Source organism: Monodon monoceros, unplaced genomic scaffold (assembly GCF_005190385.1).
Source record: "Monodon monoceros isolate NGI ecotype Baffin Bay Population unplaced genomic scaffold, NGI_Narwhal_1 Super_Scaffold_6, whole genome shotgun sequence".
NCBI lineage: Eukaryota > Metazoa > Chordata > Mammalia > Artiodactyla > Monodontidae > Monodon > Monodon monoceros.
In genome coordinates this window covers 6,428,927-6,450,500 of record NW_021703783.1, presented here as the reverse complement: position 1 = coordinate 6,450,500, position 21,574 = coordinate 6,428,927, and the positions used below count along the sequence as shown (strand labels likewise).

At 51.8% G+C, this 21,574-nt stretch overlaps 2 protein-coding genes across 3 annotated transcripts in view; both read left to right on the top strand.

Annotated features, from left to right (window-relative positions):
• Positions 1-770: 770 nt before the first annotated feature.
• C1RL (complement C1r subcomponent like) lies at positions 771-12,629 on the top strand. The gene is made up of 6 exons (XM_029206680.1): positions 771-873; positions 1,453-1,729; positions 6,407-6,593; positions 8,123-8,248; positions 8,374-8,448; positions 10,613-12,629. The coding sequence occupies exons 1-6, from the start codon at positions 806-808 to the stop codon at positions 11,449-11,451; spliced, it is 1,572 nt and encodes a 523-aa protein (XP_029062513.1). The 5' UTR covers positions 771-805; the 3' UTR covers positions 11,452-12,629.
• Positions 12,630-14,933: 2,304 nt separating this feature from the next.
• Positions 14,934-21,574, top strand: part of C1R (complement C1r) — a 9,542-nt gene continuing 2,901 nt past the window's right edge. The window contains exons 1-9 of one of the 2 annotated variants that reach the window (XM_029205651.1): positions 14,934-15,086; positions 15,817-16,045; positions 17,312-17,504; positions 17,822-17,968; positions 18,062-18,258; positions 18,548-18,695; positions 18,803-18,924; positions 20,707-20,785; positions 21,135-21,290. In XM_029205651.1, coding sequence (XP_029061484.1) covers positions 15,085-15,086; positions 15,817-16,045; positions 17,312-17,504; positions 17,822-17,968; positions 18,062-18,258; positions 18,548-18,695; positions 18,803-18,924; positions 20,707-20,785; positions 21,135-21,290 — 1,273 coding nt within the window. In that variant the 5' untranslated portion in view covers positions 14,934-15,084. Of the gene's footprint in view, positions 15,087-15,592; positions 15,723-15,816; positions 16,046-17,311; positions 17,505-17,821; positions 17,969-18,061; positions 18,259-18,547; positions 18,696-18,802; positions 18,925-20,706; positions 20,786-21,134; positions 21,291-21,574 lie in introns of those variants that run through there. The other variant, XM_029205650.1, reaches the window with a different exon arrangement.

The following is a 21,574-nucleotide window of genomic DNA, read 5'->3' as shown; positions in this document are numbered from 1 at the left end:
AGGGTTCCCCAGTGGGCACTCCCCACCCCCTCGCTCATTGGTCAGAGGGAGTCTGCGTCCACAGGGAACAGTTTGCAGGTGACCTCTTAGGACAGGACTCCCAACCTCCACAAGGGCTTCCTGGTCCCCTACCAAGCTGTGGGTGAGAGTCCCCCCTGGGGGTTCAGGGAGGGCAGCCCCTGCCCACAGACACGGCCCCGGGTATCTGCCTAAAGAAGCTTCGGCCTGGGCCTGCCGCCGGCCTGACCCTGCTGGACCAGCAGCGTCCAGGGGTTGTGGACAGGATTCAAAGACTACCTAAGTAAGCGCAGCCAGCCATGCTTGGTGAGGAGGGAGGGGGAAGGAGGGGCTCCAGTCCAGGCTCACAAACTTCAGTTTCTACAAGAGGCGGGCTGGTCACAGGATGAGCCACCTAGAGGTCAGGGACGGAGATGTATGGCCCATTAAAGGGGACAGCCTAACTCACAAGGAGCCATCCTACCGTGTGCGATACATGCACATGGTAAAAATTAAATGGTTTTAAATAGTGCAAAAGAGTCAAGAGTCAGTGCCCTCCCACCCCTGGTCTCTCCTGAGGGCCAGCGTGGTTTTCGAGATGTTTTTCCCGAGTTGCGGTGGGTGAGCTATTCCTGAATCAGACAGCAGGTGGCGCTCAAGCCAGAGAATTAGAAAAAGGGAATTGCCGAGAGTTACTCAACGCATTTCCAGTAACTGCTCCCTCCTCCCCCGCAGCGCCTCCTCCAGCCCCACTTCCTGTTCCCTGGCCCGGGCCAGGTCCCCTCAGGGCTCAGATGTCGGCTTCCAGATGCCCGGACTCAGAGCAGGGGAACTGTCTTTGGGGAAGCCCCATTCCACTCGCTGCCCAGGCCACACGTGAGCGTGCCTGGAGAGGCTGGGGAGGCTGGGGAGGCTGCGGAGGAGGAGGGTGGGCGTGCGGGAGGGGACCCAGGGCCCGATGAATACACACACGGCCTCCAGCAGCCCTCCCCGGGGTGCTCAGGCTCAATGCTCCAGACAAGACCCCGTCACCTTTAAATGTCCCTGGGGCTTCCCTGGCGGTCCAGCGGTTAACACTCGGTGCTCCCACCGCAGGGGGTGCCTTTGATGCCTAGTCAGAGAACTAAGACCCCACATGCCATGTGGCCAGAAAAATAAAATAAAAAAATAAATGGCCCTCACTTGTACTCCTGTCGCTCCTTCAGACCCCAGGAGAGTCTGGCTGAAGCAGAAAGCAGCCACTGCGGGGATGAGACTCTGCAGGGAGGTGGGCAATGGTGGAAAACTCACCCTCCTAGCGCGGGCTGACCAGGAGGCTGAAGGAATTGGGGTGACGGGGGGGCAATAAGCGAGTGGCCAGAGGTGCCCAGGCGTCAAGGGCTGAGGCCGCCGCTGCTGAGCCTTTCCCAGGCCTCTCAGCCCTCAGCACTGCCTGTTGCGTTCGTATCTCCGCAGGCTCCAGGCCACAGCCATGTGGTCCCATCTGCCCTCGCCCACTCCCAGGTGGTGGCTGCTCCTTTGGGGAGTCCTCCAGGCTTGCCCCACGCAGGGCTCCGTGCTCTTGGCCCAGCCGCTGCCCCAGAAGCTGATGTCCCCCGGGTACCCGGAACCATATGTCAAAGGCCAAGAGAGCTCCACGGACATCGAGGCTCCAGAGGGCTTTGCCGTGAGGCTCATCTTCCAGGACTTCGACCTGGAGCCGTCCCCGGACTGTGACCGGGACTACGTCTCGGTGAGCTGGGAGGGCCTCTGTGGAGGGAGCCTCTCGGCCTGGAGCCCAGGGGCAGCCGGCCCCGAAGCGCGAGGCTTACCTGGGAGGCCAGGTGTACCCAGCGCACAGCCTCCCAGCGGAGGCCCGGTGCCGACCTGTGCCCCCTGCCGTCTGGGCCCCATAGATGAGGACAGGGCAGCAGGTCTGGCCCTGCCTTTGGAAGTCTCATAAAGGGACACACAAATACTGCGAATCCCTAGAGTCAAAAGCAGGAACTCACACATCAGTCATTAAAAATCCATCATCAAGTATGTTGAGTGCCTGCTCTGTCAGGCTAGGAAGCTGGACGTAAATATAATAAAAGATTAGGTGACTATGAGTTTCCCTTAGAGGCGCTATGGCAAAACCTCACATATGACAAGGGCATTATTCAGAATAAGGACACTTTAAAAACAGTAATTTACGTTATCTTTTTTTTTTTTTAATTTATTTTTGGTGGTATTGGGTCTTCGTTTCCACGCAAGGGCTTTCTCTAGTTGCAGCGAGCGGGGGCTACTCTTCGTTGCGGTGCGCGGGCTTCTCATTGCAGTGGCTTCTCTTGTTGTGGAGCACGGGCTGTAGGCGCGCGGGCTCTAGAGCACAGGCTCAGTAGTTGTGGCGCACGGGCCTAGTTGCTCCACAGCGTGTGGAATCTTCCCGGACCAGGGCTCGAACACATGTCCCCTGCATTAGCAGGCGGATTCTTAACCACTGTGCCACCAGGGAAGTCCCTACATTATCTTTTGGTTTAAATTTTATTTCTATCCGAATAATACATGTGCATAATTTTTTTAAAAAAAATCAGAGTACACCAAGGCTTATCATCTCCAGCCTCCTTCCCCTGCCCCCATTGCTGCTCCCCAGGGCAGTCATTTATGATTCATGTAGCTGTTTCATCTGGTGTTTATGTTCAGAAGTATAAATAATTTCTCTATTAACTTCCAGCTCTAAAAGATGAGGACTTAGCTTTATCTCTCTTCGACCTTCACCCCCGCACGTTTCCCCTCCCCCATCCTCTCAGTTTACCTCTATTAGCGTTTTTAGTTAAAACTATATTCATTTTTTACATCATTATGACTTTGAAGTACTCACATCTGTGCACTTGGTGTACAATTTCCTTTCTCCAGCTTTTGGATTTCCCAGCAGTCAAGAACTACATAGTGTTTTGGGGGTTTGGGGGTTTTTTGTTTGATTTTTAGTTTGCTGAGTTCTCTCTGTAACAAATCTCCCCCAAACTCTCAGCCAGGAGAGTAAGTCTCTTGACATTTTCAAGTACAAATCTCAGTCTCTCTGTCCTCCTTTGCGTTGGTGACATTCCACCCCATCCCACATGGGGTGACGTCCCCATGACTTATTTCTTCAGTCTCTTTGCTTTCTAAGCCTTCACTTGTCAAGGAGTTCCCTTTTCCCACCTTCCAGAGATTTCCTTTACTTGTCCTGTGTTGGAAGTGACTCTCATCTCCTTCTCTTTCTTGGTTTACCCTCTCCTTTTGGAGGAGCACATTCTCCTCCAGAAAGGGAATGAGGGAACACATTTTAGAGGAACTTATATAGCCCTGAATGTCTTAGTTCTCCCCTCACACTTGGTGGATAGTTTATCTGGGTTACATTCTAGGTTAGAAGTCATTTTCTCTCAGAATTTTAATGACACTGTCTTCTAGCCCTAGTGTTGTTAGACCTCCTGAGCCTTAGTGTTTTCTCTCTAGAACTTTCAGCATATTTTCCTTATAACCATAATTCTGAACTTTCATCAGGATGTGCCTTGATGCAGGTCAGGTCATTCTGTACTCATTGTACAGGGTTCTTTTTTTGCGGTACGCGGGCCTCTCACTGCTGTGGCCTCTCCCGTTGAGGAGCACAGGCTCCGGATGCACAGGCTCAGCGGCCATGGCTCACGGGCCCAGCCGCTCCGCGGCATGTGGTATCCTCCCGGATCGGGGCACGAACCCGTGTCCCCTGCATCGGCAGGCGGACTCTCAACCACTGCGCCACCAGGGAAGCCCCTGTACAGGGTTCTTTTAATCCAGAGACTCTCTTAATCAAGACCCTTCAATTTGAGAAAGTTCTTGTATTAATTTTTAAATCATTTCCAGACATCTACTTTATTTTCTCCTTCTGGAACTTCTGTAATTTCACTGTTGTTAGGTTCTGGACAGATTATCCAGTTTTGTTATCCATTCTGTTCTGTTTTCCATCTCTTTGTCTTTTTGTTCCACTTTGTGGGAGATCTCATTGTAAATCCCAACTTTTTAATGATTTTTTTTCCTGCTAACATTTTTTCATGTCTAAAGGTTCATTCTAATTATCTAAACGTGCCTTTTTGTAGAATCTTGTTCTTGTTTCGTAGAGGCAATATCTACTCTTTTCCCTCTATTGGAATTATTTTAAAACATTTCTCGGGCTTCCCTGGTGGCGCAGTGGTGGAGAGTCCGCCTGCCGATGCAGGGGACGCGGGTTCTTGCCCCGGTCCGGGAAGATCCCACATGCCACGGAGCGGCTGGGCCCATGAGCCATGGCCGCTGAGCCTGTGCGTCCGGAGCCTGTGCTCCGCAACAGGAGTGGCCACGATAATGAGAGGCCCACGTACCACAAAAAAAAAAAAAAAGAAATTAAAAAAAAACCATTTCTCTGCTCCCTGTATTCTGTCTTCTTCACCAAGTTCCTTTGTACCGTTCATTTGTTCTGACCTGTGCTTTTCATGTTGGAGACTTTTCTGCAAAGTGTGATAATCCTTGGCTGTCCATTCATATTTAAGAGTGACGTGCAGAACGCTCTTGGATGCTCTGTGTGGATAGCTGAAATCTGTCAGACGACAGGTTTGAAAATCGGGTTATCCACGAGGTGACCCAGATGTACTGCTGGGGGCCTCCTGCACATCCACAGCAGAAGGGTGTTCTCTGGTGACAGCCGGTTTCTTCAGAGGAATCCTCCCGTCTCCTGCTTATGCCAGTTCTGACACGTCCCAGAGATCTGTGATCAGAACCTGCTGCTTTCTGTTGCCCCAGCCCAAGACTCAGGTTACATGTGTCCATCTCCACTCCACCTTCCAAACGTTGTGGGCATCTCTCAGGAGCTATCACCTCCCCTCACCTTTTTGTCCTTGATAACATATCCATTTTTATCCCTCTGCTGTCCTATTAGTGGGATTTGAGGTGGGAGAAGAGATAAATGCATGTATTTATTTCTTCAGATTTAGCTGACGTGGGGACTACACTTTATTCAACTCAGCCTATGTCTGTCGAACACCTACAGTGCCCTGTTCTCCTTAGCCTTGAATCACTTTAATCCCAGCCTGGCTCTTCCCTTGTCACTGACGGAGTTCGAGCTCAGGAATAGGACTGTTCCCTCCTTCCTGCTTCCAGAGTAAATCACACGCACGCACAAGCACACACGCACACACGCACGCACGCACGCACACACATCTCGAATGCAGAATTCAACACACTGTGACCTAGTTCATCTTTTGCCCGTCAGTATCCTCAGCCAGATTCTGGCCTCCTCGGTAGCAGGACTGTGTCTTAATTCACATGGTGCTGTATCCCCGGCACCTAGCACAGCATCTCCCACACAGAACATAATAAACAGCTGTTTGTCAAAGGAATAAAGGAAAGAATGAATGAAACCCAAGCTTGTCATGCGTGTAGGACACACAACACAGTGATTTCTGAGTGAGCGGGTATTTGGTGTCACTTTCCCAATGCTTTTCTGCACACACTGGGGAGCTGCCCTGGGACACAGGGGTGTCCTGGCTGGAAGGGGCCTCCACAGACAATTTTATAGGAGAGGAGACTAAGATCTGGGGAGAATGAAGGAACGAAGAGCCAGCAAAAACCCAGGATATGTGGATCAATATGAAAGTCAGCAATAAAATGAGTTGAGCAGTGAGCTGTATGCCCGGGAGAGAGATTAAACATGAAGCGGTGGCCAGGGGAACTCCTTCCAAGGTGCCCTTCCTTGGGTTGGGGACCCCATAGAAAGGCATTTGAGCAGGGTTTTGATTTAAGTTAGGCAACAGTAGACAGTGTAACCACACCGTGTACATTTTGTGTCCTTAGATTCCATACCTTGCGGGGGCTTCATTTATAGTTTGTGGGGTAAGAGGAGAGACACTCCAAAAGAAGGACAACAGGGAAGGCCAGGAACCCCAGGGGCTCAGTCTGTGCAGAGGGTCTTCTCGCTTCTCAGATGTTGGCCATAGGAAGTTACTCAGAGAAGTGAAATGTGATGGAGGTGGAAGAAGCTGGACGGGAGGGACTTAACGTCTGCATATTCATTGATTCAAAGCTGTGATGCTGTAGGTACCAGGTTGAGCATCAGGGACTCAGTGGGGAGCAAAGTAGATGTAGTTCCTGCCTTCTTAGAACTTATAATCCAGTTATTATAAGTTTCTATTTCAATTCTTGAAATATTGTGGGCTGTATGAGATAAGCATGGCAGGCTAAAGAAATCTGCTAGGTATCTGGTCATGGATGGAAGAAACCTAGGAGCCAGTAATGGAGCAGGAAGCAACTTGAGGAAGGCTCCACGGGGTGGTGCGGTTTCTGAGCCCCAGCGGTACGTAGACCTTCAAGGCGGGGCTGGGGGTCCAGGCTGTGGCATGACCCTGTGACCACCTGTGGTGCAGATTCACCCCACGCCTGCCTGCCCCCCCCCTTTCAGATCACAGCCAGTGGAATGGATCCCAGCCGGTTCTGTGGGCAGCAGGGCTCCCTGCTGGGCAGCCCCCCTGGTCAGAGGGAATTTGTGTCCTCAGGGAACAGTTTGCGGCTGACCTTCCATTCACCCGCCTCTGAGGACAGAACCCCGGGCCTCCACAAGGGCTTCCTGGCCCTCTACCAAGCCGTGGGTGAGTGAGCCCCTTGGGGTGCAGGGAGGGAAGCCCCTGCCCATAGCCCTGGCCCCTGGTATCTTGAAGTGACAAGTGGAGGCTGAGGCTGGGGGCTCGGGACACCTGGGCTCAGCCCCTTGCTGCCCGGCCCACCCTGCTGGTGAGCAGCCCAGTCACAGGGGCACCCGGCTCAGCTCCAGCTCTTGTCTCCCTGCATATTTACAGGCCCAGCACTTGCAGATCATCTCGTTTTTCAAGAGGAGCCAAAAATTCAGATTTTTAAGTGAAATTCCAGATTTTCAAATGGTAACCCCAGGTTTTTTGAAAGATAATACATGCCCACAGTAAAATTTTCAAATAAATAATCTTCCTCTAACCTCTGGCCCCTAATCCCTGGCTATTCTGTCCAGAAATGACTCTGTTCTCTATTTCCTGGGTATTCTTCCAAAGACATTCCAGGCCACTCAAATATAAATATTGTGGCTGTGTGTGTTGCTAATAGTCACAATGTTTTAAATTTGCCATTTTTAATTCAATGATTTTTTTTTTTTTTGGCCGTGCTGTGCAGCTTCTGGGGTATTAGTTCCCCAATCAGGGATCAAACCCAGGCCCCGGTGGTGAAAGTGCTGAGTCCCAACCACCGGACTGACAGGGAACTGCTTCAATGATATATCTTAAAGATCATCCCATATACATGTGGTTAGCATTGCCTAATTCTTTTTTTTTTTTTTTTTTTTGCGGTACGCGGGCCTCTCACTGCTGTGGCCTCTCCCGTTGCGGAGCACAGGCTCCAGACGCGCAGGCTCAGCGGCCATGGCTCACGGGCCCAGCCGCTCCGCAGCATGTGGGATCTTCCCGGACCGGGGCACGAACCCACGTCCCCTGCATCGGCAGGCGGACTCTCAACCACTGCGCCACCAGGGAAGTCCATGCCTAATTCTTTTTAATGACCATACAATATTCCTTTGATTGATGCATCATATTTAATTAGTCCTCCACTGATAGGTATTTTTCTCCCACAAACAGTACTGCTCTGAATATCTTCATATATACATCTTTGAGCACATATATGAGGATAAATTCTTAGAAATAAAAAAGTGAAAAACATTTGCAATTTTAATTTTGATATTGCTAAATTTCCCTACAAAAGTTTTGCTAATTTACAGTCCCGCTAACCATATATGAAAATGCCTGTTTCCCATACCCTGCTTTCACAGTTACTTTCAAGCCTTTATAGCATTAACAATCTGCAGTGAAAAATAATTCAAATAATAAAAAAAAAAGAAGAAACCCGTGCTGAGAATTCCCTGATGGTCCAGTGGTTAGGACTCGGTGCATTCACTGCCGAGGGCCCAGGTTCAGTCCCTGGTTGGGGAACTAAGGTCCTGCAAGCCATGCGGCCAAAATAAAGGTTTTTTTAATTTAAAAAATAAAATTAAAAAAAGACTGTGCAGGTCAAACTAAATATGGCCACGGACCAGAATCAGTCCCTGGGTTGCCAGTTTGCAGTTCTGTTCTCTGTCCTATTGACCTCTGTTTCCCTTTAGGTATGAATCATAGTCAGCCCATCAGCCAGGCCAGTGGGGACCCTGAGGCCATCAACACACCTGGAGACAGCTCCACTGAGATCCAGAGCCACTGCCAGGAGCCCTATTATCAGGCTATGCCCGCAGGTAAGTCCCCACCTGCTGAAGAACCAGCTCCTACCTGCCTCACTCCGCCCAAGAGGTCTGAAGCCTCTTTCAGCCCCTCCTCCCAATTCTGAGCCTGTTCTGTGCCTCCCTCATTTCACTCCCAGGGACACTCACCTGCACCGCCCAGGTGCCCTGGAAGCAGACACAGGAAAGGGAGGAGGTTCCTCGCTGTGTGCCTGGTAAGTGGGGACCTGTGGCACCATGACGTTGGCCACTTCCGAGACAAGCCTCAGCTGTTGCACAGGGCCTGTCTAAGGGCACAGGACAGCCGTAGAATAGAAAGGGGGAGGCGAAGGCAGAAAGTGAGGCAGAAAAGGGGAACCAAGAAGGCCCAGAAAAGGAGAAGGAAGGAGCTCATCCCTTCTCCTTCGAGGATCAAGGGATAACTGGGAAACGAAAAGCCAGAAGGAAGCTAATCAGAGGGACAGATGAGTTGAAATAAGAGAAAACCCTCTTTCGACATGGTCTGCTTTAACGATACACAGAGAGGCTCTCTGTCCCCAAAATATTTCCCTACCTTAATGCCACAGCGCCAGAAGGCCCAGCATTTTTTTAAAAAAATTTTTGGAGATAAAATTCATATAACATAAAAATCACTCTTGCAAAGTGTACAATTCAGTAACTTTTAGTGTGTTCACCATGTTGTGCAACCATTACTACTTATTCTAGAGCATTTTCATCACCCCAGAAAGAAACTCCAGCTCTCCCTTCTCCCATCTCCTGGCAACCACTAACGACTTTCTATCTCTATGGATTTTATTCTGGACATTTTATGTCAATGGAATCATATAATAGCCTTTTGCGTCTGGCTTCTTTCATTTAGCGTAATGTTTTCAAGGTTCGTCCACGTTGTAGCATGTATCAGTTCTCCATTCCTTTTCTTTTCTTTTCGTTTTTTGGCCGAGCTGTCCAGCATGTTGCATCTTAGTTCCCCAAGCACGAATCACACCTGCGCCCCTTGCAGTGGAAGCAGCGAGTCTGAACCACTGGACCTCCAGGGAAGTCCCAGCACTCTGTTCCTTTTCATGGCTGAATAGAATCCCACTGTACAGATAGACCACATTTTGTTTATCCATTCATAGACTTGATAGACATTTAGGTTGTTTTCACTTTTTGCCTTTTATGAATATTGCCGCGGTGAGCATTCATGTACAAGTTTCTGTTTGAACACGTCTTCAGGTCTCTTGAGTATAGACCTAGGAGTGGAATTGTTGGTTCACATTCTAACTCTGTGTTTAACTTTTTGAGGAACTGCCACACTGTTTTCCACAGTGACTGCACCATTTTACATTCCCACCAGCAATAGATGAGGGTTCAGGTCCACCATTTTTGGGTTCTTTGTGGGGAGGGTTGGTTTTCTTAATATTGTGGCCCAGCCTAGCGGCCTGTGAGACTGTAGTTCCCCCACCAGGGATGGAACCGGCACCCTCGGCAGTGAAAGCACAGAGTCCTAACCACTGGACCGCCAGAGAATTCCCTCAGGTCCACCATTTTTGAAACCCAGTTTTTTGAGTCAAACATGCCTTTCTAACCCAATCTGAGTACATTTCTCAGGTTTTACTCCTGAGCCACAGAAAGCTGTGGGGGCGGAGCCTGACATAGTGCTTTGGGAGGGGGAGATGTTAAAAATGGAGAAATGGGACTTCCCTGGTGGCGCAGTTGTTGGGAGTCTGCCTGCCAATGCAGGGGACACGAGTTTTGAGCCCTGGTCCGGGAGGATCCCACGTGCTGTGGAGCAGCTAGGCCCATGTGCCACAACTACTGAGCCTGCGCTCTAGAGCCCACAAGCCACAACTACTGAGCCTGTGTGCCACAGCTACTGAAGCCCGTGCGCCTACAGCCCATGCTCTGCAACGAGAGAAGCCACCGCAATGAGAAGCCTACGCACCTCAAGGGTAGCCCCAGCTCGCCACAGCTAGAGAAAAGCCTGTGCACAGCAACAAAGACCCAGTGCAGCCAAAAATAAATAAATAAATAAACAAATTTATTTTTTAAAAAAATGGAGAAATGACCCAGTAACAAGGACAGGAGACACTGAAGACAAACTGCTTGCTGCACGATTTTGCTCAAAGAAGGTCCCACCAAGAGTCTAAAAAAGTGGCTTGGGACTTCCCTGGTGGTCCTGTGGTTAAGACTCCGCATTTCCACTGTAGGGGGCACCGGTTCCATCCCTGGTTGGGGAACTAAGATCCTGCATGCCTCGCGGTGCGGCAAAATAAATAAATAAAAATTAAAATTAAAAAGTGGCTTTAAAATGGCTGAGGAGGCAGGAGAAAGCACTTCACAGAAGTAGGTTTCCAGATGCAGCGGCTGGTTTTTCACTTTACCCCTCCTGTCTCCCAGTCTGCGGACGGCCGGTCATCCCTATTGCCCAGAACAGGGAGCTCGTTGGTGCCTCCAGAGCTGAGCTGGGCAACTTCCCCTGGCAGGCCTTGACCAGCATCTACGGCCGAGGCGGCGGGGCCCTGCTGGGCGACAGGTGGATCCTCACCGCCGCCCACACCATCTACCCCAAGGACGGTATCTTCCTCGGGAAGAGCCGGCGCGCGGAGGTGTTCCTGGGCCACACGAACATCGACGAGTTGCTGGAGCTGGGCGGCCACCCGGTGCGCCGCGTGGTCGTGCACCCAGACTACCGCCCGGACCAGACCCACAACTTCCACGGGGACATCGCCCTCCTGGAGCTGCAGCACAGTGCCCCGCTGGGCCCCCACCTCCTCCCGGTCTGCCTGCCCGACCGCAAGGCCCTGTACCGCCCGGGCCTGGCGGGCTACGTCAGTGGCTTTGGCGTGGAGAACGGCTGGTTGACCACGGAGCTGAAATACTCCCAGGTGCCCGTGGCCCCGCGGGCGGCCTGCGAGGCCTGGCTCCGAGAGAAGCGGAGGACCGAGGTGTTCTCCGGCGGTATGTTCTGCGCCGGGGACAGCACGCGGCCGCAGAGTGTCTGCCAGGGGGACAGTGGTGGTGCCTACGTGGTGTGGGACGATCGTGCCCGTCGCTGGGTGGCCACGGGCATCGTATCCTGGGGCATTGGGTGTGGTGAGGGGTACGGCTTCTACACCAAAGTGCTCAACTACGTGGACTGGATCAGAGGAGTGATGGGCGGGAAGGATGACCCCGGGGTGCTGAGCAGGGGCACCCACCGTGGAGCCCAGACGGGAGAGGGTTGGGTTGAGGACTGAACCCTGGGCGTGGGGCAGTGGGGACAGAGATTCCTATTCAGGTCACAGCTGCAGCAAACCACTGAGCCAGAGAAATCCTCCGCGTCCCTCAGCCCCCTTCTCACCCTCCACCTTCCTGCGGGTTTGCGCGCTACACCCACACGTCTCCTCGAGTTTCCGCTTTGAACTTCATCCCCCGGGACACGGCGTCTTCTGCACTCTCCCGAGAGACAGTCACCTCATCCTCCTGTTCAAGTGCCGTGTGGGAAAGTAGTCTCAGTTCATTTCTGAAACACTTCAAAGCCCCTGTGATCAACCTTCAAAGAGTCAAATAGTCTTGGCTTCACCTCGCACAACTCCTTGGCTGCAATTATAGTCACAGCTCTACGTTGTTCTGTATCTTCTTATATCAGGCGCTTCCCGTGTGTTACTTCACCGACTCCTCACACCAGCTTTGCAAAGGATGAGTTATTATCCACGTTTTACCAAGGAGGAAACTGAAGCTCAGGGAGATGAAGGGACTCTTCCAAACCCCACAGCTGATACAGGACGGCGAAGGCATGTCCTTTCCAGTACACCTCGACAGCTCTCAGGTGTCCTCAAGACCTACTGTATCGCCCACTCCCCGATCCCCGCATCCTTTTAGATTCTCCCTCCTGGGAATTCCTGCCTCGGTGAAGCTGACAACAGCTGGCTCACACTTTCCTGCTGGCCGCACTCCTGCAGACACCTTGGTGAGCCCAGCCCTGGGCTGGACGGTCCTGCAGGCACCCCCAGAGCTGCTGGACACCCCGGGCCATGTCCCCAACATCAAGCACACTGCTCTCCCTGAAAAGACCAACTCTTTAATTTTTAGTAAGGACTTGATGTCACAGTAAAAGACACAAGTAAAATACAGTTGTTTCAAATGGAAAACATAAAAAGACACAAATAAAAAACAATTGTTCAACTGGAAATAGAAGACAGATACATAAAACAGAAGAGAACAAATTTGCTAGACTTCAAGGTCGAGTTAGCTATATGGTTAAAGGTTACATTTATCTTTGAGAAAATAGCAGGATTCAAAGTTATACATACATGTGGTTTCTTCGATTTTTTAAACCTATACATAGTACAGAATACTCAAAATATTAATCTGAGGGTTTTTTAGTGGTATAATTTTGGCTGTGTTGTTTTCCCCTATGTTCCACTAAATTTTATTTAATGAGTATATATTAGTTTTATTTGTCTTATTTCTTTAGTTTTAAAATATTTATTTATTTATTTTTGGCTGCGTTGGGTCTCCGTTGCTGCACGCGGGCTTTCTCTAGTTGTGGCTAGAGTTGCGGGGGCTACTCTTCATTGCAGTGCACGGGCTTCTCATTGAGGTGGCTTCTCTTGTTGCTAAGCACGGGGTCTAGGTGCTCGGGCTTCAGTAGTTGTGGCGCGCAGGCTTCAGTAGTTGTGGCTCACGGGCTCAATTGCTCTGCAGCATGTGGGATCTTCCCGGACCAGGGCTCAAACCCGTGTCCCCTGCATTGGCAGGTGGATTCTTTACCACTGCACCACCAGGGAAGACCCTGTCTTCTTTATTTTTATTACTGAGAACATGATGAGTTTCTCTCTGCCAAGGCAAAAAATATATACCTATACATATCTATATGTCTGTATCTATCTATCTAGATCTAGACATGTCTAGACATAGATAGATACAGGTAGATATAGTTATAGGTACAGGTATATAGATATATAGATGAAATATATCCACAGAGGGAAACATACCATTATGTTAAGAGAGAAAACTTTTTTCTCCCCAGAATCAAATCTTAAAAGGAATGATCAATATAACAATGTCTTCAATACTGGTTTGAAAACAAATGCTTGAGCAATCTTCACGTGGCTGTTCTTTCTTGCTGTCCTTGGTATACATCAAGGGTATATAACACAACATGTAAGTCGAGGTGATTTTATATGGTTGGGCAGAGTGGGAATCCGACTGGGACTAAGCTAATGAGGTCCAAGCTTGTCAGTTTCCAGTCATGCTACGTGGTACCAGGACAGAACTCAGAATCCCTAGGAGGAATGGGAGAGTTTCTGCCAAGACTTACCTTCTTGGACCACCTCCTCTACCTGTATATCTGCCATCCTGCCCCGTGGTAAGCACACAGCACACACATACTGCTGTCCAGATACTAATGTGCAGTTTGCTAGACAAGATTCCCCTCCTTTCTTGCCTCCTGACATCCTCCTTATCCTTCTTCCCTACCTTTTGTCCTTCCTCACCTGACAAGGCCACGGATCATGCCATGGATCGTGTCATGGATCAGCCCTGCCGGCAGACTCAGTCCTCGGCTCTGACGTATAAACCTGCTGGAGATCCTCCAACCCTCCAACCTGGCCTGATCTTGCCTCTCCCATGTGCCTGCTCTCAAACTACATTCAGTGAGGACCTGGCCACTGCCTAATGGGAAGCTGCCACATCTTCGCGAGCCCAGTGCCTGGGAAAGTGCCTGGCACTTTAAATAGGTAGCTTCCAAATGGATAAGTGAGCAGGTGGGTGGGTGGAGAGTTGGAGGGATTCATCTAATAGGGGAAACAAGCAGGATGGACTACAGAGGCCTGAGAACTCAGAGGCCTGTTCTGGATCTGCGTCTCCCTGTGGAGCACACCGCTATAGGGTCGCTGAGCCCTGGAGAGTTGAAGAAAGTCTTCCCCAAAGAGCAAAGGTTTAAAACAGGACACGATGGCCTGGAGGACAAGAGAGACGAGAGCCCTTTCTCCCTCCCGGGGGCCTGGCCTTCTTTCAGAAAAGACCAAGTCACTAGTGGTCGGTCTACAGCCACACTGTTTGCCCAGCCCTAGGCAGCTGGGACACTCAGGGGCTCAAACTCTTGACCAGTTTCTGAGGATAAGAGGATGTGTCTATCCTGTCCTCAGCTGCCCCTGCTTCTCTAAGAAACAAGTTCATTGGCAGGCCTGAGTTCACTGAGGTGGGGAAGAAGGGTCTTAAAACTGAGCCTGGTACTGCTTTGGGGTCACAGCAATCCTTGCTCTTCGTGTCATTGATGAGTGAAGTAGCCCAGGGCCCCAGGGCAACCGAACTTCATTCTCATCTGTGCCCTCCTGCACTACCCTTCTCCAGCCTTTGTTCCTGTCACATCATCCTGGGCATTGAAACCCTGGCTGCTCCCAGACCAGGGCTGTCAGGCGACTAAGGACAGGAAGGGTCCAGGAAAGAGAGTCACCCTCAACTGCAATCTCCATTGCCCTTTTGGTAGGAACCTTGTACAACAACATCAGACCCCAGGAAGGTCCCAGAAGAAAGAGGGAATTCCCATCAGATTTAGAAACGGAAGTCTGGGCCTCCAACCAAAGGCTTTTCTGTCCCTAAAAATGCAGACCCATCTCTAGACCTTCCCCATGTGGCCAGCAGGTGGCACCACCATCAGGGATTTCAAAACCAAAACTAAATTACACTGGAAACAGATTTTTTTTTTTTTGGTTTTTGTTTATGCAAATAGTTCATTCCCTACAACATTCCTCCCGTAATGGTCCCCCCCTTTTCCCCCTCATTCCCTCCCCCTTCCCTCCTCTGCGTGACTCTGCTCTCCCTGGACACAGAGTGGATGAAGACGCTGTCAGGAGAGTCAGAGACCCAAAAACAGCCCTTGAGAAATGTGAGTAAGGCTAATGGGGACCAAGGAGGGTGGGAGAAGCCAGAGCAGAGAATCCTGGGCACGGGAGGCAACCCTGCCCCCAGATTTACTCAGGGAGGTGGGAACACACTTCCTCTCCGTATATACCTTACCCCTTCCAACGTGCACATGCGTGCACACATGCAAACACATACCCCCCGTCCCTCCTCCTGAGGGCAAGAGGAGACCTCAGACCCAGGAGGTGATGCCACCTTATCTTCCTCCTCCAGCTCCCAGGGAGCAGCGAGATGGGGGACCCACTCAGCCCTGGAGAGGCGTCGTTTTGTGCCCGAAACCATCTTCCATAGGTGGTTTCTCCCAGAGGCCTTTGCTGAGCCTTTGGGAGCCCTTTCGGAGAGCCGTGACTGGAAACCCTCACCCCCAGTTAACGGGTCCCAAGCCAGCCCTATTCCGGGAAGGGGAGGGGAGTGATGGGACAGAGCAGAGGAGGCTGGGGAGAGAGGTGGAGGGAGCGCAATGACCTCCGGACTGGACACCGCCCCGGGGAGTGCGCACCAATGCGGCAGCTGCAAAGACCAGCCTCCGCACTCCGCCCGCCCCCGCCCCCCAGAACATCTCTGTGAGGTCTAGAATGGGCCGAGAGGAAAACGCCCGGCGGTATGACCATCCCCACCCCCTCCACAGCCACTGCCCAAACTGCAAGGCTGCTGCACCCCTCCAGCCCTACAGATACCTTTTTTCTTTTTGGCAGGTGGCTCTTATACGTCCTGGTGCCAGTCCTGTTCTACAGGGTGGGAGGCTCCGTCTTCACCCCTCGGAAACTCTATGGGGAAGTGACTTCCCCTCTGTACCCCAAGCCTTACCCCGACAACTTTGAGACCACCACTGTGATCACGGTCCCCACGGGGTACAGGGTGAAGCTCGTCTTCCGGCAGTTTGACCTGGAGCCTTCGGAAGGCTGTTTCTATGATTATGTCAAGGTAGGGGCCCAGGTTGGGTGGGCAGAGGGAGAGCTGGGTGTCTCTGGAACCTGGGAACTTGTGTTCTGACCACCCTGTACAGGACCCCACCTGTGGACAAAGCCCCAAGTCTGTAAAAGCTGATGGCCAGGTGGGGGTTCTGAGAGTCAAGTGATGTCGTGGATGAGTGTCCACTGGTTTGAGAGCCCCTAGGGGAGCACTGAGGGGAGAGACACAGAGGGAAGGTACGGGCCCCACTCTCAGGAAATGTACTGCCTACAGGAATCAGAAAAACCTTCCCCACCTTCTTACTTGCTAGCAGCCTTTGGGAAATCGCTGTGCCTCAGTTTCCCTGTTTCCATGGAGAGTATCACCTTGGCTGCCACCTCACCAGGAACGCAGGGACGTGGGGAAGGGAGACATTCATGGTGGTGGCTCAAGCATAGGCTTCAGCAAGGACAGGGAGCTGTCTCCTCACCTCTGTCATGACCAAGGGCACCGTCCCAGTCCCATCTTTCTACATCCAATAAAAATGAGATTCTTGACTCAGGATTCGGGTAGAGCACGCACACAGCCCATAAATACTATTCCAAGGAGACCTCCTGGAGGTTATAAGAGAATAACATGAAAATGAAACATCTTCCTAGCCCAGAGGACTTGAGACGGCAGTGTTGGAGGCGAGGGGTCTTGGTGGCAAGGGATGGTGAAGAATGAGGTGGGGGGAGGGATGCCTTCTGCTCTGGAGGGGTTAAGGAATCTGTGAAGAAAGAGGTAAGGGAAGTTCGGCCATGCTTGCTAAGGCTACCAGGCCCCGGGGGCTCACGTTCAGCTGAGTCCATCACGAGGCATGGCTGGACGTGAGTGGTTTGACTAAGGCGAGGTGGAAGGACAGAGCAGAAGGTGAAGCAGACCATCCAGGCTCTAGGGATGAAGGAATGATAGAGGCCAGGTAGAGGCCACCAGGATTCCAGTGGGGGGCGGGCACAGGAGGAGATGGGTGTGAAGAAAGGTCTGAAACATGCTGGGGGTCATAAAAGGGGAGGGACGATGTTTGCGGGACAGGATAACGTGCAGAGTTAGCGGATGGAGATGCAGGGGACAGAGGAAAGGCACCTGGGGAAGCTTGCAACAGCCAGAACGCAGCAGGCAGAGAGCAGCTGGAGGCCGTCCAGCAAGGAGGCATGATCCGCTCGTCGGGACAAGAGAAGGATGACCTTCACTGACCCTCCACGTGGGACGTGTCCCCTCAGCAACTGTCTCCCTACCCCACTGTCCTTCTTCCACCAGATCTCTGCCGATAAGAAAACCCTGGGGAGGTTCTGTGGGCAGCTGGGCTCCCCACTGGGCAACCCTCCAGGAAGGAAGGAATTTATGTCCCAAGGGAACAAGATGCTGCTGACCTTCCACACGGACTTCTCCAACGAGGAGAACGGCACCATCATGTTCTACAAGGGCTTCCTGGCCTACTACCAAGCTGTGGGTGAGTGGTCCCTGTGCCCGTGTTCCAGGCCTCATATTGCACGGGGGCCGGAAAAGGAGAACCTTGACTCCAAAGAAGCAGGAAGCCTGGCCTTCCTTGCTTTTACCAAGAGAGCTTTTTCCAGGAGGGGGCTGTCCACCTGAGCCCTGTCCCCACTGGGCAGTTCCCAGAAAGCGTTAGAGGGGCCGCGGGAGGCCCAGGTGGCCAGGAGCTGGCTTTGTCTGTTTAGGCCTCTGGTGAGTGACCTCGCTGAGACTAGCGCCACCACAGAAGTCCCCTGGCAGGAACTGAATCTTTCCTTCCGGAATCTCTTCCAGACCTGGACGAATGTGCCTCCCAGCTCAACTTGGTCGAGGAGAATCCCCAGCCCCTGTGCCAGCACCTGTGTCACAACTACGTTGGTGGCTATTTCTGTTCCTGCCGTCCAGGCTATGAGCTTCAGAAGGACAGGCATTCCTGCCAGGGTGAGGTCAGGGTTGGGAGGAAGGGACCGAGCAAGGGCTCACCGGGCCAGCCCGAGTCTTCGGGTGACCCCCCTCCCGGCTTTGCTCTCACAGCCGAGTGCAGCAGCGAGCTGTTCACAGAGCCGTCGGGCTACATCTCCAGCCTGGAGTACCCCCGGCCCTACCCGCCCGACCTACGCTGCAACTACAGCATCCGGGTAGAGCGGGGCCTCACCCTCCAACTCAAGTTCCTGGAGCCTTTCGAAATCGATGACCACGAGCAAGTACACTGTCCCTACGACCAGCTACAGGTGCAGCAGACCTCCCCACCCCCAGACGCCCTGTCCTCTCCTCCCATCGCCACGTGGCTCTCTTACCCCTCCTTCCTGCTGGACCCTCTGGCCAATTGGTACAGCAATGGCCAACATCACACATGAGTTGGGCAAGTTCCTACACAGCTGGCAGCTGGGTACTGGGGATCCCTTTTACCCTCCAGCTGAAAACATACAGAAAGCAGGATCCCCACCACCAGCACCACCGCCCCAGCCCTGGAGAAAAGTCTCTGAACTGGAGAGGTGACCCTCCCTCCTCCCCCATCAGATCTATGCCAACAAGAGGAACATCGGTGAGTTCTGTGGGAAGCAAAGGCCAGAGCCCATTGACACCAGCAGCAACTCCGTGGACCTGCTGTTCTTCACGGACGAGTCAGGGGACAGCCAGGGCTGGAAGTTGCACTACACCAGCAAAAGTAAGGCTGCCCGGGGCCCCTCGCTGGCCAGCAAGGGGGCAGGATGTAGTGGGTAGAAAGAAGGCCAGTGGCTCTGCAATAAATGTGCCCTCTGCTTTCCCTGACAGTCATCAAGTGCCCCCAGCCCAAGACCCTAGACTCGTTCACCATCATCCAGGACCTGCAGCCTCAGTACGAGTTCCGGGACTACTTCATCGCCACCTGCAAACAAGGCTACCAGCTCATGGAGGTAAGAGCCACAGCTGAGGGGAAGGAACTGGCCCAGCATCAGGAATAATTCGCACAGCCAGACCCACAGCAGGCTGAGGCTCAGCCCCAAGTGGAATCATACACGTTTGAGCTGGAAGGGTCACCTGGCCTGTTCCAACTTGACTGCTCTTTGGAAACACTTAGGATTTTAAAATACTGATGTCCAGGTCCCCTGCTAGAGCCTAGTCTATGGGTCTGGAGTGCAGCCTAGGCATCAGGATTACTAAAAGCTACTCAGGTGATACTACTGCCCAGCCAAGTTTAAGAGCTACTGGCCTTGCCCAATAACTCATTGTAGAGTTAGGAACCAAAGAGGCGGGGGTGGAGGTGAAGTGCAAGGAGCGACTCAACAGTACCGGGATTGTGTACAGCAAGGATTACCACCAAACCCCCTGCCTCTTGCTCCAGGGCTCTGGGTTTTGGGACTTTGGTGTTTTTTTTAAGACCTAACTGACTTTATTCAATGATTCATGAATCGGGCAGCATCCCACCTAACAACAAGAAGGGGCTTCTTTTCTGTACATTGGTGGTCTTACCCCAGGTCCACTACCCTGTCCTCAGCTTTGCAGACTCAGGAAAATATGTGGTTTTCTCCACTGGTCAATCTCACAAAAGCTGGTAAATTAAAATGCTATTTTTAAAAAGCATGCGGTTGGAGTTACCCCTGGCCAGGGACCTGGGACTGGACATCCCGTCTTTGTTCAATAGAACCACTTGGGAGACCTACTCTGAAACAGAGAAGAGACCTTTGGTTTGTCCTTCAGTTGTAGCAAAGTCACCGAACAAACATTCTAAGTGTTACTGAGTGTCAGGCAGTGTTCTGGATGTGGGAAGTACAGTAAAAAGAAACACATATTCATGCAGGCTTCGTGGAGCTTACCTTTGAATGTTGCATCAAGCTGAGTTAGCCAGGTAACTGCTCCTCGCTCCAGGAAGGACTCAGTGTCCTAGACCCCTCCTCTCTGCTCAGGTTACAACTCACCACGTCCTACGTCCCCCGCACCCTTAACTTGGCATTTGTCATTCACATCATAGAGTTTAAAACAAGTCACACGGTTTCTCTCACATTATTTACATTTCACTGGGACATCCTAACCCTCGTACACATTCCCTTGCAATCTGTTCCAGGGCGAATTATCTGGGATGACTGCTGATCTTAATAAAACTCATTCATTCTGTCCAATTACTTTTCATTTCAGAGGGGGCCATCTCCTGCCCTGGTCCCTGCCATCTGCTCACCTACGACAGCACTTAGCATACGTCAGCATCCTCAAGCACCCTTGAAAGTGGCTGGGCTGCGCTAGTATTTTAGGAAAGGCTGTTGCCCTTAAGAAGACTACAGTCTAGGGGCAATGAGGTGATGAAAGGTGTTCCAGAGGAAGAGAAACATGGTTCTACTTCGGGGCAGAAACTTTTGTTTCAATGCAGAGAACACACAACTGGGCTTGTTGTTTTTTAATTTAAAATTGTGGGGTTCAATTGGACCTCAGTGGAAACAGGCAAGAATCTAGAGAGAGGATTATTGGGTCTAACAACTAGCCCTAGGTCTGACTTCCTGCTGTGTGGCTCATGTGCGCCCATGTGTAAGTCTGGTCTGAAAGGACTGGCTAGGAAGAAGGACCAAGGAGCCACGTCCATGGGTGCTAAGTTCTGAGGGCTTGAGAGATGACTTTGCATCCCTACTGCTCCCGTGTGGGCGAGGACAGGAAGGGAGCTGCGGCACCTCCTTGTACTAACAGCACCTCTATCTCTGATCAAACAGGGCAAACAGGCGCTCCTGTCCTTCACAGCTGTCTGCCAGGATGATGGCACATGGCATCGCGCCATGCCCAGGTGCAAGAGTAAGTTGCAACTCAGGGATGTGTCTCCCCCGAGGAGAAGGGAAGAGGGGTCTGGCCTAAGCATCTCCCCAAAAAGACCCTCCCCTGACTTATCCTTTGAAGCCTCTGGCCCATCCAGGAACCAGTCAGCCCTCATCTCAGCAGGACTGACAGGCTGTACCCAGGGCTGAATTTCGTTGTATCCAGTTCCCGTACATCACGAGAGCCCCCCACTCACCATAGTTCCCGAAGGTTCTCAGCATGTTCTGCAGGTCCACTCCTGCTCTGTGGGCAGACTGCTCACCTTCCTCCCACTGAAGTTCCGGTACAATCCTTACCAGCTCTCAGACGGCCCTGTGTTCTCTCCAAGTCAGGGACTGCGGGCAGCCCCGAAGCTTGCCTAATGGAGCCTTCAATTATACCACCACGACGGGGGTGAACACCTACCAGGCCCGTATCCAGTACTACTGCCATGAGCCGTATTACAAAATGCAAACCAGAGATGGCAGAAGCCAGTCTGAGCGAGGTAGGGACCCATGCAAATGGCAGTGTTCTCCCTCTTGTTGGGACATCTTCTGCAATTTCTTCCAATAGAATCCCTACAGAGTGAATATTAAGATATTTATCCAGGGCACTGGCTTCAGAGGTACCAAGAGGCATCTAATAAAGCTGAAGAAGGAAACACCTGCGCTGATACAAAGAAAGACTTGAATCTCATAAGCAGCTTCTTCTCACCACCAGCACCACCACCATCACCACCACCATCACCACCACCACCATCACCACCACCACCACCACCATCACCACCAC

Coding starts and splice junctions, on each gene's coding strand:
- C1RL (XM_029206680.1), top strand. CDS start 806: ATGCCCGGACTCAGAGCAGGGGAACTGTCTTTGGGGAAGCCCCATTCC. Junction 6,594..8,122: donor GGCCCTCTACCAAGCCGTGG/GTGAGTGAGCCC, acceptor GTTTCCCTTTAG/GTATGAATCATAGTCAGCCC. Junction 8,249..8,373: donor TTATCAGGCTATGCCCGCAG/GTAAGTCCCCAC, acceptor TTTCACTCCCAG/GGACACTCACCTGCACCGCC.